This window comes from Miscanthus floridulus, chromosome 6, assembly GCF_019320115.1.
Source record: "Miscanthus floridulus cultivar M001 chromosome 6, ASM1932011v1, whole genome shotgun sequence".
Lineage (NCBI taxonomy): Eukaryota > Viridiplantae > Streptophyta > Magnoliopsida > Poales > Poaceae > Miscanthus > Miscanthus floridulus.
Window position 1 is genome coordinate 27822114 of NC_089585.1, and position 15128 is coordinate 27837241.

At 43.4% G+C, this 15128-nt stretch overlaps 1 protein-coding gene and 1 pseudogene across 1 annotated transcript; both read left to right on the plus strand.

The window, feature by feature from the left end:
• Window positions 1–331: 331 nt before the first annotated feature.
• Window positions 332–3582, plus strand: LOC136460395 (uncharacterized; annotated as a pseudogene).
• Window positions 3583–9899: 6317 nt separating this feature from the next.
• On the plus strand, window positions 9900–15120 carry LOC136461929 (C-type lectin receptor-like tyrosine-protein kinase At1g52310). Its single transcript, XM_066461317.1, has 4 exons — window positions 9900–10152; window positions 10713–11144; window positions 11249–11819; window positions 14170–15120. The coding sequence occupies exons 1-4, from the start codon at window positions 10071–10073 to the stop codon at window positions 14753–14755; spliced, it is 1671 nt and encodes a 556-aa protein (XP_066317414.1). The 5' UTR covers window positions 9900–10070; the 3' UTR covers window positions 14756–15120.
• The last annotated feature ends 8 nt before the right edge of the window (window positions 15121–15128 follow it).

Genomic DNA, 15128 nt, shown 5'->3' on the forward strand with positions numbered 1-15128 from the left:
ACAATAATACCCCTTATCCAGTCATACCTTCCCCAATTTCCAGTTCTCTCTACCGTATCCTCTCTACCTCTCCCGTTCTTCTCTGAAACCCAAGCGGTGCGGCTGGACGACGAGGGCACGGGAGCTGCTGGGCGGATCGTAGCGCCGCATGAGGAGGGCACGGGCACGGCCCCGAGCGGCCAGAGCGAGGCGCGTTGTGGGCGGCCAGGGCAGGGCGCATTGCGGGCGGCCAGGGGCGCCGTGCGACGTGGGCGGCCAGGCGATGCGGGAGCGGACAAGGCCCAGTGTGGTCGTGCGGCAGGCACCCCGAGCGGGTAGGCCTCCAGGCGCCATGCCACGCGAGGACAGGAGCAGCGACCCCGGCAAGATGGATTTATGTGACGTTGGTGAGAAGACTAGGTAAGATTTGGAGCTCATGTGATTTGGTCTATAAGAAAATTAGTACCAATCTGTAGGAAGAATGAGTTTCTGTTTGTAGAGCAATTTAGCTAACTATGTATTCGGTGATGTGATTTGTAGGCTAAATCACATGGATATGAGCCTTGTTGTTAGAGTTCTGTTATTTTTCAGTTTGCCTAATGGGGGACCAAAATCATGGCAACAGGGTAGAACCTTGCCTAATCAAGTTATTGACATGCATAGCTTTGACCTATTGCAGCTAGTTAATTTCATAGCTGAGCACTACATGTGGGGTTCAAAACAGTACATAAGTTTGTGGCGTACATTAGATGAAATTTCTAGAGGACCTTCTATTGAGATTAAAACTGATGAGCAGTTGCTTGAGTGGTTTGAACTCAATAAAGATAAGGGAAAGGTGTACATTAATGCCCAATTTAATGATTTTGAGGGTCCATTGCGATTTTCACCAACAAAATGTAGGTGCCACCCTTCTGTAAGGAATAGAGTGCCCACCAATGAGACAAACACTACTGAGAGAGCCATATCCACAAACAAAAGAGAGAGAGCCACCAAATCCAAAGCAAAAGGCGCACATCATGATGAGGGTGTAGGAGTTGATGAGGAGGGCATATATTCTGACACTGATTCACTTGTGGCAGCAAGTGATAGCAGCTATGATAGTGACTTGGCTGCATTCTCTGATTCTTGTGATGATTGCTCTAACCCTGAGTTTAATCCCAATGGACCAGTTGTTGATGATGATGAATATGACCCTCCAGCCTTCTCATATGATGTTGATAATCCATGTATTGATGTAAATGTGATGTTCCTAGACATGGATCAGTGCAAGTCTGTAGTTACACATCATGCCATCTTGAATGATCATGCTTTTGAGATTGTGAAAAAGGACAAGAGCAGATTTAGAGCCATGTGCAAGAGAGCAAATCAGGGTTGCAAGTGGAAGTTTTTTGCATCTACAAGTAAAAAGTACATTGGCTGCAAGGTCATTTCAAATTTTTTGTAACATTCAGCATCAAGTAAGAAGTATTAGTGTGTAGCAATTTACTAATAAAATGGTTCTTTTCTTGCTTTTTTTGCAGGTTAAGACTAGTGGTCCAAAGCATACTTGTGGTTCATTCAACAATTGTGGTGAAACAATGGCCTCCAATAAATGGGTAGCTGAAAGAGTTGTCGATTTACTAGTGAAAAGACCTTGAAATGAGACCAAAGGAGTTGCAAGATAGGCTCAAGAAGAAGTACTCGATAGAAGTTCCATACGATAGAGTTTTCAGAGGCAAGCTAAGGGCAATGGACATCATATATGGGAAGTGGAATGATAGTTATAACTTGCTACCAACTTATCAAGCTGAGCTTCTAAAAGTAGTACCTGGCAGCATTATTAACATAGACATTGAAGAAGATGACAATGGTGATTTGTGTTTCAGTAGGTTCTTTGTTGCTCTTAAACCATGCATTGATGGGTTCTTGCAAGGATGTAGGCCTTACATTGCCATGGATGCCACACACTTGACTGGAAGGGGAAGGGGTCAGTTAGCAGCAGCTGTTGCAGTGGATGGTCAAAACTGCTTATTTCTAGTGGCTTATGGTGTGATTGAGACCGAGTCTAACGAAAGTTGGACTTGGTTTGTGACAAACTTAGAGAAGGCTATTGGTACTCCTACAGGCTTGGTCATTAGTATAGATGCGGGCAAAGGACTCGAGGTGGCTGTACATGATGTGTACCTAGGAGTGGAACATAGAGAATGCATGAGGCACTTGTGGAAGAACATGAAGAAGAATGGGTACAATGGTGAGCTTTATGGTAAGAATATGTGGGCAGTTGCCAAGAGCTTCACAAATGACAAGTTCAAGTACTTCATGCGAAACATAGAGGAGAAGGATCCTAGTGCACTATCTTGGTTGGATGACAACCATCCATTTGTGTGGAGTAGAAGCAAATTTGGAGAAGAATGCAAGGTAGATTATATCAACAACAACCTCTCTAAAAGCTTTAACAGTTGGGTGTCCAAAACCAAATATTTTCAAATTGTCGATATGCATGACAAGATAAGACAAATGATCATTGAGAAATTTGTTTTGAGAGCCAAGATTGCTAGTAAAATGTCAGGCACAATCATTCCAACTGTGACCAATGCTCTAAATGCTAAAGCCAAGAGCATCAAGGGCCATGAGGTATTGATATGTGGGGCTAGAACAGTTGAAGTAACTATGAATAGATTCAGGTACGCAATCAACTTAGGACAAAAAACATGTAGTTGTAGGGCTTGGCAAGTAATTGGACAGCCCTGCACCCATGCTTTAGCTTTCATTTCTAAGATTAATAGAGAGGTACGAATGGATGACTTTGTGCATGAATACTTCTCTATTGATCGGTTAAAAAAGGCATATGCGTGTTCTTTCAATCCAATGACATCCAAGGATAATTGGCTACATGTTGATTTGGGCTATAAAATCAAGAAGCCTAAACTGAGAAGGAAACCAGAAAGACCAAGAAATTCTAGGATCAAGTCCTATGATGAGGCCACCACCAGTAAGAAAAGGAGACCATGTTCTGAATGTAATGAACTAGGCCATATAGCGAAGCATTGCCAAGGAGGTCCAACTGCTAGTCAAAAAAGGAATCGCTCATCTTCTCAAAATGAATCATCTTCACAAGAAATGTGAGTCATGCTCATTTGTATTTTTTTGCTTCTTTACTCATGCTTATTTAGTCAACTTGTTTACTGAACCATTTTTCTCCATTCATGTGAAGTGCAAGTGCAACTGCAAGTGCAAGTGCAATGGGAAGGGGAAGAGGAAGTGCAAGTGTAGGACCTAGAACAAAAGGAGCAGAAGGGGATGGAACAGAAGGAAGAGGAAAAGGAAGAGGAGGGAGGTTGGGTGCATTGTTAGGAATAGATGCATGAATGTGATGTATGACACTGAACATGTAATATCTCACTATTAGCTACCGCTTTTGTTGGACTTGTATGTTGGATGAGGCTTGGTACTGTATGGATACTTTTGCTACACTTTCATTTGATGTGATATTATCTATCTATATTTGCATGTTGTGTGGAATCATATGTAACAAGTTGTGCAATGATGCTGCCAATTTTTTTAAAAAAAACAGGGGTAAAATCATAATGTATTCAGATAAGTAGGGGCAATTTTGCATGGGCAAACTTGTCCTTACTGAGCCCATTTGACACCATTACCTGTTGTTCCCAGAGTAGGGGTAAACTTAAGCTTTGTTTTAAAAAAACAGGGGTAAAATCACAATGATGACAGAAATAGGGGTAAAATCACTAATTGGACGTCAAAATAGGGGCAAGAATGCAATAGCCCCTATTCTTTTTCACCCTTCTTGCACTAATAGTAGGGGCTATTGGTTTCTCTGCCATATGCATGGATTATAGTTTTGTCAGTATAACCCATTTAGCTTCTATCCTTCCACTGCACCATTCTGTAGGCTACTATAACTTTACAAGCTGTGTCAACACTGCTTAAATGAACATCTTACAAGTATGCTCTATGTTTACACTACAGAGATTTTAGGGACGTTTCATCCGCTAGTGACCAACGCTGTCTAAACTAGCAGCGTCATTGACTTCGTCTTGCTCTCCACCTGCTGGTAGGCATTACAACCTCCACTCAAAACGCCACAAACGGTTCAAAAAGGCAAGTTCTCTTTTTTGTCCCCCACTCTCATCTTTGCGTACTAGGAACTACCCTCCGTATGACATAAGATATGAATCCATGTACATAATCCCTTCGAATGTCGATCCTTGCATCAGATGAGCCAGGAACGTGCTAGCTGGGATGACAGAACCTGCTCTCTGCTTATTGACCTAATCATCAAGCAGAAAGACCTCTATCACTAGAACACCACTTCGCCAACCTCACTAGGGTGGACCGATGTTGTTCATGGCTTCAACGAAGTCATGAGGCTTGGGTACACCAAGAAAAAGTGCCAGAACAAGTACAATGAGCTAAAACGTTTGTATTTCAATTGGTGCGACGCTCAGACCCATATTGGGCTAGGCTGTGACCTGCTTACTGGAGAGGTTACAAGTGACCCCGAGTGGTACAGCGCCAGCCCCGGGGTACTAACTACACGCATTTCCTAGACTATTTTTTAGCAATTAGGTTCCCACTAACTCAGTACTGACTTCGCCATCACTGGAACACGTGTAGGAAAGTAGCCAACCCACTCGTGACAAGTTCAGATGCCCCTAATGTTGTGAGCAACTGATCATGATTTTGGACGCACCCCACGTGATAGGAGCGAGTTGGTATCGACGAGGGGGCATCAACCTAACAAGACACCTAGTAGTGGAAGCCCTCGCACTCCTCCAGGCTTGTTCGACGAGCCAGTCCTACCACATAGTAGTGGTCAGCCCTCGAAGAGAGTCCACAGGGAATATTCTATTAACAGTTCTCGCAATAAGAAGAGTAGCAAGACTCCATCCATTGACGACTGCCTTGAAGACCTAAGCCACATCATCAGGGAGGCTAGGTCCCAGAAAGCCCGTCAAGGCACATATGTTGAGGAGTTGGCCCAAGTCCATCAAATTCTATTACAAGATGGTTACAACGAGACTGATGTAGTATTCACGCAAGCCCTTAACCTTTGCAACAACAGGCTCCGTTGTCGGGCTTTTCTTAATATGAAAACTAAAGAGGGCCGGCTGAACTGGATTAATGTGACATGGGACTTTGTGTGCTCCACAAAGTCCCAGTGATCAGCACTATTGTTCGTACTGTGGTTTTTTCTACTATTTTTGTTTTCCACCATGTGCATGTTGAGTTGATTCTGTTCAGTTGTTTCATTCTATTCGTTTTGTTTGTTTTAACAAAGACCTTTGTGGAGAACTAAGTGCATGTCGTTGTCTCGTGTTTTGAATAAAATATGTGTCATGCTGTGAGCATTGTAAGACCTTATGCATGGATCACGTTTCTGTTGTTCATTCCTTACATACATTTGTCTAGGTGGTAGTGACAACTACCTAGTTTAGGTAACTTGACATGTTCACTTATTAGCAAATACTTTTGTTCCCAATATATGCATCAACATCTTACTGATTTATGCCCATTTGTAGGTAGCATAATGAGCAGCACTGTCAAGTCGTCGTATAGTGACACTTCTAGTGATGGACCGAGCACTATGATCTTGGCGAAGGCAGTAGTCGTGCTGCGGAGGTTGAAAGGTATTATGTCATAGCAAATGCCTGAGGTAAATCCTCCTTGTCCCATTCATAAACTATCTAGAGCCCAATGGATGCAACTTACCCTTGCCGACCAAACCAAATGTATAGACAATTTGCGCATGATGCGTGATGCCTTCATGCATTTGCATGACACCCTGCTTCCTTTCGGCCTGCCATCAACAGATAAGTGTACCTCGGTAGAAGCTTTAGGCATGTACATCTAGACCTGTGCCCACCAATCTGCAAGTAGAGAGTGCAAACATAGGTTTAAAAGGTCTTTAGATACAATTAGTAGAAAGATAACAACAGTTGTAGAGGTCATGTATAGGTGGGCAAGTACTGTCCTAGTGCCCGCAGATAGGAACTACGCACGCGTAAGCCAGAAACTGGCTGCATATGCACCGTGGTTTGATGGATGCATAGGTGCTATAGATGGCACGCACATAAAGGTTGAGGTTAACCATGAAGCAAAGGTTGATTTCTTCAATAGGAAAGGCGAAACAACAATTAGTGTTTACGCCATCATGGATATGGATGGCCGTTTCACATACGTGGGGGCTAGGAAGGCGGGGGCATGTCATGACATGGCGGTGTTGAAAGACTATCAGGACGACGGTTGGTTCCCGCATCCCCCAGCAGGGTCGTGATGCCTAGCAAAAAAATTACTTTGTGTATGACATACTTTGTGTATGCCTAGCAAAAGATTGCTTGATATATGATATACATATGCACTTTGGTGATCTGTTGGTTTTGCTTGGATGATGTAGCATTGATGAAATCTCATATGTTGATTCAGCTAAATATTCTGCAATACATGTCAGCTGCTGATAAGCTTTAGAATTTTATAGGATTGTGCTTGTTTCTAATTCTAGCCTTTCTATGTTGTACAAGAATGCACTACTATTATGAAAGGAATGTTCTTTTGTGCATATAAGCAAAATTTATAGACTAAAGGAAGTATTTGAAAACTAGTTACATTCTGATCTGAAAAATCACAACATTTTTTAGTCAGTGTTGACAGGACTAATTGGTGAACTGTTGTCATATCTTGTAGGCCGGTACTACCTAGCAGACGTGGGTTACATGGACATGCCAGGTTACATGACTCCCTTCAGAAACACAAGGTATCATGTGAATGATTTTAGGGGCGTAGAGTTTCATCGGTTGTAGTGGGAGGAAAAATTCAACTACATTCATGTGAAGTTGCGAAATGTCATTGAAAGAAGGTTTGGGGGCTTGAAAGAACGTTGGAATATTCTGAATGGGGTGCCGTACTACAAGAGGAAGAAGCAGGCTATGATAATCATTTCATGCTTTGCTTTAGAAATTTACTTGTGGATGCTTAAGTACGGAGCTGATCCACCTTCGTATGAGCTGCCGGAGTGGATTGAGCTAAATCGGGGAACCCCAACCTCTGGTGTTAGGGAGTTGATATCTATGGTTGTGTGGAGTGGTATCTGATTTAGAAAAGTTAAGGTAATGCAGCTACTTTCTATATATCTGTTTGCTGTTTATAGTACTGAATTGTGGTAGGTAATTACTCCTCAAACATTGGCACCTCAAAATTAAAATTAGATAACTGTTAGTATACTAAGCTTTTCTTTGCATAGTTGATTACACCTCAAACATGTGAACCTGTCACTGATGGTAGAATTGCAATGGTAGAATCAGGAGTAGGATCAGTCACACGGTTCCCTAGTGCTTCAGTTGGTACTGTATGTCCTTGAAATTAGATAATTGTTAGTATACTAAGCTATTTTATGTCCTGACAAAGTATTTGATAATTCTCAAAACCTTCAGGATTTCCCGCTGACCCATTAGGCAAGTTTGAGGATTTGAAGGACTTTGTGAGATCAAATTTTGAGATATGTGAATGGGTAGGCCTCTCAGTGGTGGTTACTCAGGTTAGGTTCTGTTGTATCTCACTGCAGTAAAAGGCAATTATTCATTAGTGTAGAATTCTACCTTGCATATGACTAGTAAATGTTGTACAAGTTCTTGTGAATGGAGTTAGAAGACACTCGACACTAGTATGTGCAACTTAGTGTGGTGGGGTTTGAACATTCTGCCTTTGAAGAATGCTTAGAAACAAATCGCTTCTAGCATATGCTTTCTTAAGATTGTTTGAGAAACAAGCAAACATGACTGGTGCAATGATTGTACCTCATTTGTTTAAAAGTGATAATAATCATTTTTCTAAATGAAATCGGGTGCTGGCATCCTGTTATGGGGGATTCCATTTTTTGCTTCTCATATGTTTTTGTTTAATTTGAGTAGCTGCATCATCAAAGTTGTACTTTCTGAAGGAAAAACTAGACTTTTAGCATGAGTGACCCTCTGTTAACATATTCAGTTTTTCAGGTGTTATCAATCATTCTGGGGATGGTACAACTTTGCCTGCGAGGCTGCCTCTCTTGAGAAATTAGGCCCAACATTTGAACCTCAAACATGTTGATTACACCTCAAACATGTGAACCTGTCACTGCCGGTAGAATTACAATGATAGGATCAAGAGTATTTTAGTTCCATAATATTTGAAAGTTAGCATCATGGTAGAACTGTATTTGTTTTAAGTTCACATGCTTACTTCGTATTTTCATTCAACAAAGTTAATCAACAGACCACATGAAGGTCCAGACGCAAGAGACAAGTGACATGATCTCTTAGGAATGGATAATAGATATACAATTAATCAAGAAGTAGAATGTGGGAAACTAATTACTCTCTTCAGTGCACCAGACTACCCATAGTTTCAGGTGATAATTTTTTGCTTGCATCTTCGATATTGAATCCCTTCTTGGCTTATTGTTGCAAGTTCTGTAAGAGATTTATTCGGCTTCTAAAACTTTTTGACTAATATATAAGTTCTGCCTTTTTTTTTGTATCCTTTGCATATTATGGTAATAATAATATGGTGTTAACTCTTTGTTTCTGGACCTGGTATAGGCTACAGAGGTACGACATAACAATCGTGGAGCATATATTGTCCTTAATCCAACTGATTTTGCTACTCCTGTTTTCCGAAGCTTCGAAGCTGTGCGGTATGTGACTCAGTCCTCAATAATATACTCCGAACTACTTGATTTTGTAATGTGAGACTTAAACAATCAATCTGGAGGGGGGGGGGGACAAATCAATTGACTCGAAGTATCTTTTTTCTTTTGTTTTCCTATATATATGCAGGCCTTGAATGGTGTACATGATGCTGTCACCAGGAAGCCAACATATGACATTTTGTTTTTGATGAAGATGAGGCATTTTGTAGTGAATGTAGTTAGATTGTGCAAGCAAACATATGACTTGTGCCTGTTATTTGATCTAGCTAGGTTATATGTGTGTTGTATGGATGGGACAAATGGACTGTAAATTATTGGTTGAACATATAACTTATTTAACTGCGAATTTCAGATTACAAATGTGTTGTAAACAACCTTATGTGCATTGTGGTTTGGCGCCATTACATAAAACCCACATGTTATTGGCGTCAATATTCAATTTGAATTTAAAATTTTAAAATCAACATAATAATCAGCTGCTGGGAATGACTGGTGGCTAAAATTAGCTGGCTGGGCTGGTTGGTCCAGCCCCAGCATCAGCCAGCGAATTCAGGCCTGTCGAACAGGCTACATGCATGTTCTCCTGAAGCGCCGATGGATGTGCCGCGCAGGAGCTGCCCCCGTGTACGAAGGTGCGGAGCATCGCCAGTTCGTGGCCTCGGCGGCGCGTCCCTGGGCATGCCGGTGTTCCGGCGGCTGCTGCACAAGGCGGAGGAGTTCGCTCGCGCGCACAGGTCGCGTTCGCGCGGGAAGGAGTCATTGAGCACGTGAAGAGGCCGGATACCGAGCGAGGCTGCGTATCCAACTCTAGCTAGCGATTTTTCAGGGACGAAGAGCTGCTAAACTTGGAGAGGAGTCTGATGGAGACCTTTTTTTTAATAATAGCTATATTTAGCTTTACAAAACGATTTAGCTACTCTCTTAGAGATGCTCTTAATGTGTACTAGTACTAATCTCTGTTTTTTTTATCCTTGCAATAAAAAAGAAAGAAAGGAACATGGACTGGACTGCCAGAGAAACAAAGGTCGGCCCAGCCCATTTGCCGGGTGTGGGCTCCTCCGGGTTGCCGCTTCTCGGGCCCCGGCGGCAGACAGCGAGGACAGCGGGGGTTTAATGCGCTGCCCCGCCTGCCCGGTAGTCAAGGCGCGCTGAGTGCGAGTGGGTGGCCCACCTCTGCCTTTGGTTTGGTGCGCCTTATTTATGACGCGCGCAGTCTTCAGTCTTCACTCTTCAGTCATCGTCAGAATTTCTTTTTTTTTCTCTACTCCTTCCCCGTCTCAAGTCTCAAGCGTCGCCGCGTCGGCCTATGCTGCGGCGAGTCGGCGACTGACCACAGCTTTCTCCCCTCTCCAGTGGAGGCAGCGGGGTTAGCGAGCGGCCTCCGCTGCGACGGCGTGGGAGGGCCATGGCGGTCCCCGCGCTCGCCTTCCCCATGTTCCTGGCTGCCTCCGTGCTCTCCGTCGCCGCTCCTGCGCTGGCCCGGAGCCGTGAGTTGCCCTCTCCTTGTCGCTCCTCCCCTCTCTTCTCCCTTCTCCCTTCTCCCTCTGCCTTCGAAGGCAGCTAGATCCACCGTTTCTTGTTTTGGCTACCGATTCTAAAACTGAGACGCGATTGCTGGTTTCTTTCGTTGCTTGCGTCATCGGCCCGGATGTATTAGGAGTATTTTGTTTGCCACCGTGTATATAGTACGCTGTAACCTGCTAATTCTCGAGAAATATGGAGATGCAATCTGTCTTCTAGTTTCGGATGGGGATTTTGCCTCACCACACCACACAGAGACAACAACCATTTCTTACTTCACTTTCCTCTTTAGCTCTTCTTTACATTTTGGTCTGGGCGTCTGACCATGACTTTGCAATTTTCCGTCCACACCTAAGATATTGTTTATGTTTTTTAAAAGACCAACTTTTGTAATACTCCTACTTGGCTACTTCCCAATTCGTTATGCGGCTCGTGTGCATCATCATGTGGCTGTCTTTAGTTTCTAGTTCATTTTCCTATCAGTAAATTTCTTAGCTTTGACATCAACATCTTCAATTTTGTGCAGCATCCTGCCCTGATGGTTGGCAAGCCGGCCCTGCTCAGAACAAATGCTTCATGTACATATCAACCTCCCTTTCCTGGGATAGATCCGAGGCTCTCTGTCATAACTCCAGCGGGCATTTGGCTGCATTATCATCAGTCCAGGAGCTAAACTTTGTGAAGTCTCTCTGTGGATCATCGTCCTCAGGATGCTGGGTTGGAGGGCATCACTACAACACTAGTACTGGTAACAGTTGGAAATGGTCTGATGATTCCTCTGTTTGGAGCGAGACTGTCTTTCTTGGTGAGCCATTGCGTGCCAATTGCAGTTATCCTGCATGCAAAGTAGCCACCAGCAGTGATTTGTGTACTTTGGTGACCAGTGGTCGGGCTTCAATTATTATTACTGAAAAAAGGTGCAGTGAGTCCCATGGTCTGATTTGCATGATAAACCACGGTGAGTCTGTAATTTATTAAGGCTTACCCGTTTCGCTAAAAATGTTAGTTTGCTTTTCATGGCATTCAGATATAGTTGCACTGACAGTCTATTTTTGTCATCAGTGGACAGATGCTACCATGATCACTGCCACAAGGAGTATTTCATAGCCATTATTGCTGTGAGTGGTTTCATTCTGGCAACCACTCTAGCCGTTGTGGTTTGGCTGCTTGTCTATAGGCGAAGCAAGAAAAGAAGAAGATCACGAGAAGTGTTAAGTGCTTCAGCTGCCGCATTGGTGGCACCACAATGGAAAGTATTCACTAGTGAAGAACTTAGATCAATCACAAAGAACTTCAGCGAGGGAAACAGGCTTCCTGGTAACGCAAAGACGGGCGGAACCTATAGTGGAATCTTACCAGATGGATCCAAAGTAGCAATCAAGAGACTTAAGAGATCCAGCCTGCAAAGGAAAAAGGACTTCTACTCTGAGATTCGGAGAGTTGCAAAGCTGTATCATCCTAATTTGGTGGCTGTAAAAGGATGTTGTTATGATCATGGTGATCGGTTTATTGTCTATGAGTTTGTCGCAAATGGTCCTTTGGATGTGTGGCTGCATCATATTCCCAGAGGAGGGCGTAGCCTTGATTGGGCAATGAGAATGAGAGCTGCCACAACTCTTGCTCAGGGGATTGCGTAAGTCATCCTTCCCAGGAAATACTTTGTTCTTACTGTGAATTCTCTTAGGTTGTTTCCCTCCAAGACATTGAATTATGGTCTTTGAATGTGTTAAGCTTCTTATGTTCTAGCTGGATTTGTTTTTGTTATCCAATTTGTTTGTTATCCAATTCCCTCCAAGACATCCCTTGGTGTATGCTTTTCGCGGACGATGTAGTGCTAGTTGATGAAAACCGGACAGGAGTGAATCAGAAACTGGAGTTATGGCGGGAGACCTTGGAGTCCAAAGGTTTTAGACTTAGTAGAACTAAAACTGAGTATATGAGATGTGACTTCGGCACTACTACTCGGGACGAGGAAGATGTTAGTTTGGAAGGTCAAGTAGTGCCTAGGAAGGATACCTTTCGATATTTAGGATCAATGCTACAGAGGGACGGGGATATTGATGAAGATGTTAGCCATAGAATCAAAGCAGGGTGGATGAAGTGGCGGCAAGCGTCTGGTGTCCTATGTGACAAAAGGGTACCACAGAAGCTAAAAGGCAAGTTTTATAGGACGGCGATTAGACCTGCTATGTTGTATGGTGCAGAATGTTGGCCTACGAAAAGACGACATATTCAACAGCTAAGTGTCGCGGAAATGCGTATGTTGCGTTGGATTTGCGGTCATACAAGAAGGGATCGAGTTCGGAACGATGATATACGTGAGAGATTAGGGGTAGCACCAATTGAAGAAAAGCTTGTCCAACACCGGTTGAGATGGTTTGGACATGTGCAACGGAGACCTCCAGATGCACCGGTGCGTAGTGGAATCCTAAGTCAGGATAGTAATGTGAAGAGAGGCAGAGGAAGACCGAAGTTGACTTGGGTAGAGGCAATAAAAGGAGACTTGAAAGGATGGAATATACCCAAAGACTTAGCCTTAGATAGGAGTGCTTGGAAGACAGCTATTCACGTGGCTGAACCTTGATTTGTTCCACAATCTCTCTCTTTTATATTTTCCACTAACATTTGACCCATACATAGACTTATGAATATATTTTGCTGTGCACTAGTGTTCATGTAGATTTTACGTAACTGCTTGCATAAACAAAAAAGATGTGTTGGTCCACTCTACTTCATAACCTGGTCTTGGTATTATTGGATGGCTTGTTTTACCCATAGTCACTAGATTGGATGGCTTGTTTTACCCATAGTCACTAGATATCTGTATCAATCGGGTGGAGGAACGGGGTCGCTGGAACATGGGTTGGCACTTGATAAAAGTACCATAGGAAGGGGATATGCCTCGGTGGGGTGATAATTTTTATTGACATGGTATGTGACCCTTGGTATTCTGGGCTGCTGACCCCAGTAGGAAGCAGCATTGAAATGCAAATATACATCCTATGAACCCACAGATAAATGAATCACATGCCTTAAAGGAAAAAATAAAGAAAAGGAAATTGAATATAAAGGATAGTTGGCCTGACATTTCATGTACCAGTACCACCCAGTCCATCTCTACCTTGCCTTGCCTTACCATCTAACACTAAACTGAATCTCCCGTGCATGCACAACAACCTCCTCCATTTCCTCTCTCTGTTGCTGTTATCTATTTCTCCCCTTCCACAGCACAGGGGACTGCCGCGCCTCCTCAATCCTTCACAACAGTACCATCTCCCATCGCCTCTGAAGCCGGAAGCACAGGTTCCCCCATTAATTCTTAACTGCAGCTCCACCTCCCATTGTCCCCAAGGCAGCAGCTCCACGCTCTCAATCCCCTTCATGATTCGCTGCAGCCTCTTGTTGTCAGCTTCTCCCAGCATCTCTAGCTGGAGCTGACAACCCCGCGGGGAAAAAAAAAACGACCCAGCCTAAAACGGGACATCAACCCTGTGCAACCCCAACCCTCGTATTGTTATGATGCCCTGGGGTCGCGGAACACTCCTCTGACCGCACTCCTGTGACTATGGTTTTACCATATTACATGAAACATATACAGCACCATACTAGGTTCAGTTTTGTCATTTGTGGCTTAAATTTATTATTCTATTTATGGTTACATTTAAACATTTACGAGCTACCATGCATTGGAAGGCCATTTGGCATACTTGTTTTTAACTTACTATAACCTATAAATCATTATTATGGTATAAAACACGTGTTCTGTAGTGATGAGTCATACAGAAAATTTGTAGAGCCACTAAACACTTCTGATTCAAAAGTTGTGTTTACCTTCTATCAGGAACTGCTATAAGCTCAAACTACTTAATATGCGAGCTGTTTGTATCTATTTTTATCTTTGAGGCCTTTCTTATATAAGTATTCCCTACTCACTGCAATTAGTGTTCTATATCTTATTATTTACTACTGGCCATTTAATGCAGATTCTTGCACGACAAGGTAAAGCCACAGGTGGTGCACCGTGATATCCGTGCAAGTAATGTCTTACTCGATGAGGAATTTGGTTCACATCTCATGGGTGTCGGCCTTTCAAAGTTTGTGCCATGGGAAGTAATGCATGAGAGAACTGTCAAGGCCGCATCATATGGCTACCTTGCTCCTGAGTTTATATACAGGAACGAGTTGACAACAAAGAGCGACGTCTACAGCTTTGGTGTGCTTCTCCTAGAAATTATCAGCGGTCGTCGCCCTGCACAGTCAGTTGAGTCTGTTGGGTGGCAGACCATATTTGAATGGGCAACTCCTCTAGTGCAGTCTCACCGCTATCTTGATCTGCTAGATCCACACATCCAGGAATTGCCGGATACAGGAGTTATCCAGAAGGTTGTCGATCTTGTCTACTCCTGCACCCAGCACGTTCCTTCGGTGCGCCCAAGGATGTCGCATGTCGTGCATCAGCTACAGCAGCTTGAACTGAAGTCTGCAGCTTCCGAGCAGCAGCTAAGGAGCGGGACAAGCACTAGCGCAACATCCCCAATGTTGCCGTTGGAGGTCCGGACACCTCGCTGAAATCTGCTGTCCAGAAATTGATTACCTTTTATGTACTCCAGCTTCAGTCAGCACACCGTAGTTGGTAGCACATTCGTTAAGAGTGTATAATGACCCAAGAGCCACCATTATCTTAATCAGTAGTTTAGTCTCCCCAAATGCTGATGGGGTAAGTTGTAGTCATTTGTACTCAGGTTGACATCTAATCTGCTATATATCCCATGGGTTTTGAATGTAATGACCTAAAGAAGCTTTAGGCCAATGCTCTGAAAGTCTCAAGAAGCAACTCATCTGTATTTGAGAGAGTAATACCAGTAGCTTGTAATACTTCCTATCTACACAACTAGCAGTTTGGTTTCTATTATATTTACATTTGACAGCAAAAATGTACCAG

Bases quoted from the DNA above. Each gene is read 5' to 3' on its own strand.
- LOC136461929 (XM_066461317.1), top strand. From the start codon at position 10,071: ATGGCGGTCCCCGCGCTCGCCTTCCCCATGTTCCTGGCTGCCTCCGTG. The intron at 10,153-10,712 runs GTGAGTTGCCCT...AATTTTGTGCAG, and splicing joins TCCTGCGCTGGCCCGGAGCC to CATCCTGCCCTGATGGTTGG. The intron at 11,145-11,248 runs GTGAGTCTGTAA...TTTTGTCATCAG, and splicing joins GATTTGCATGATAAACCACG to TGGACAGATGCTACCATGAT.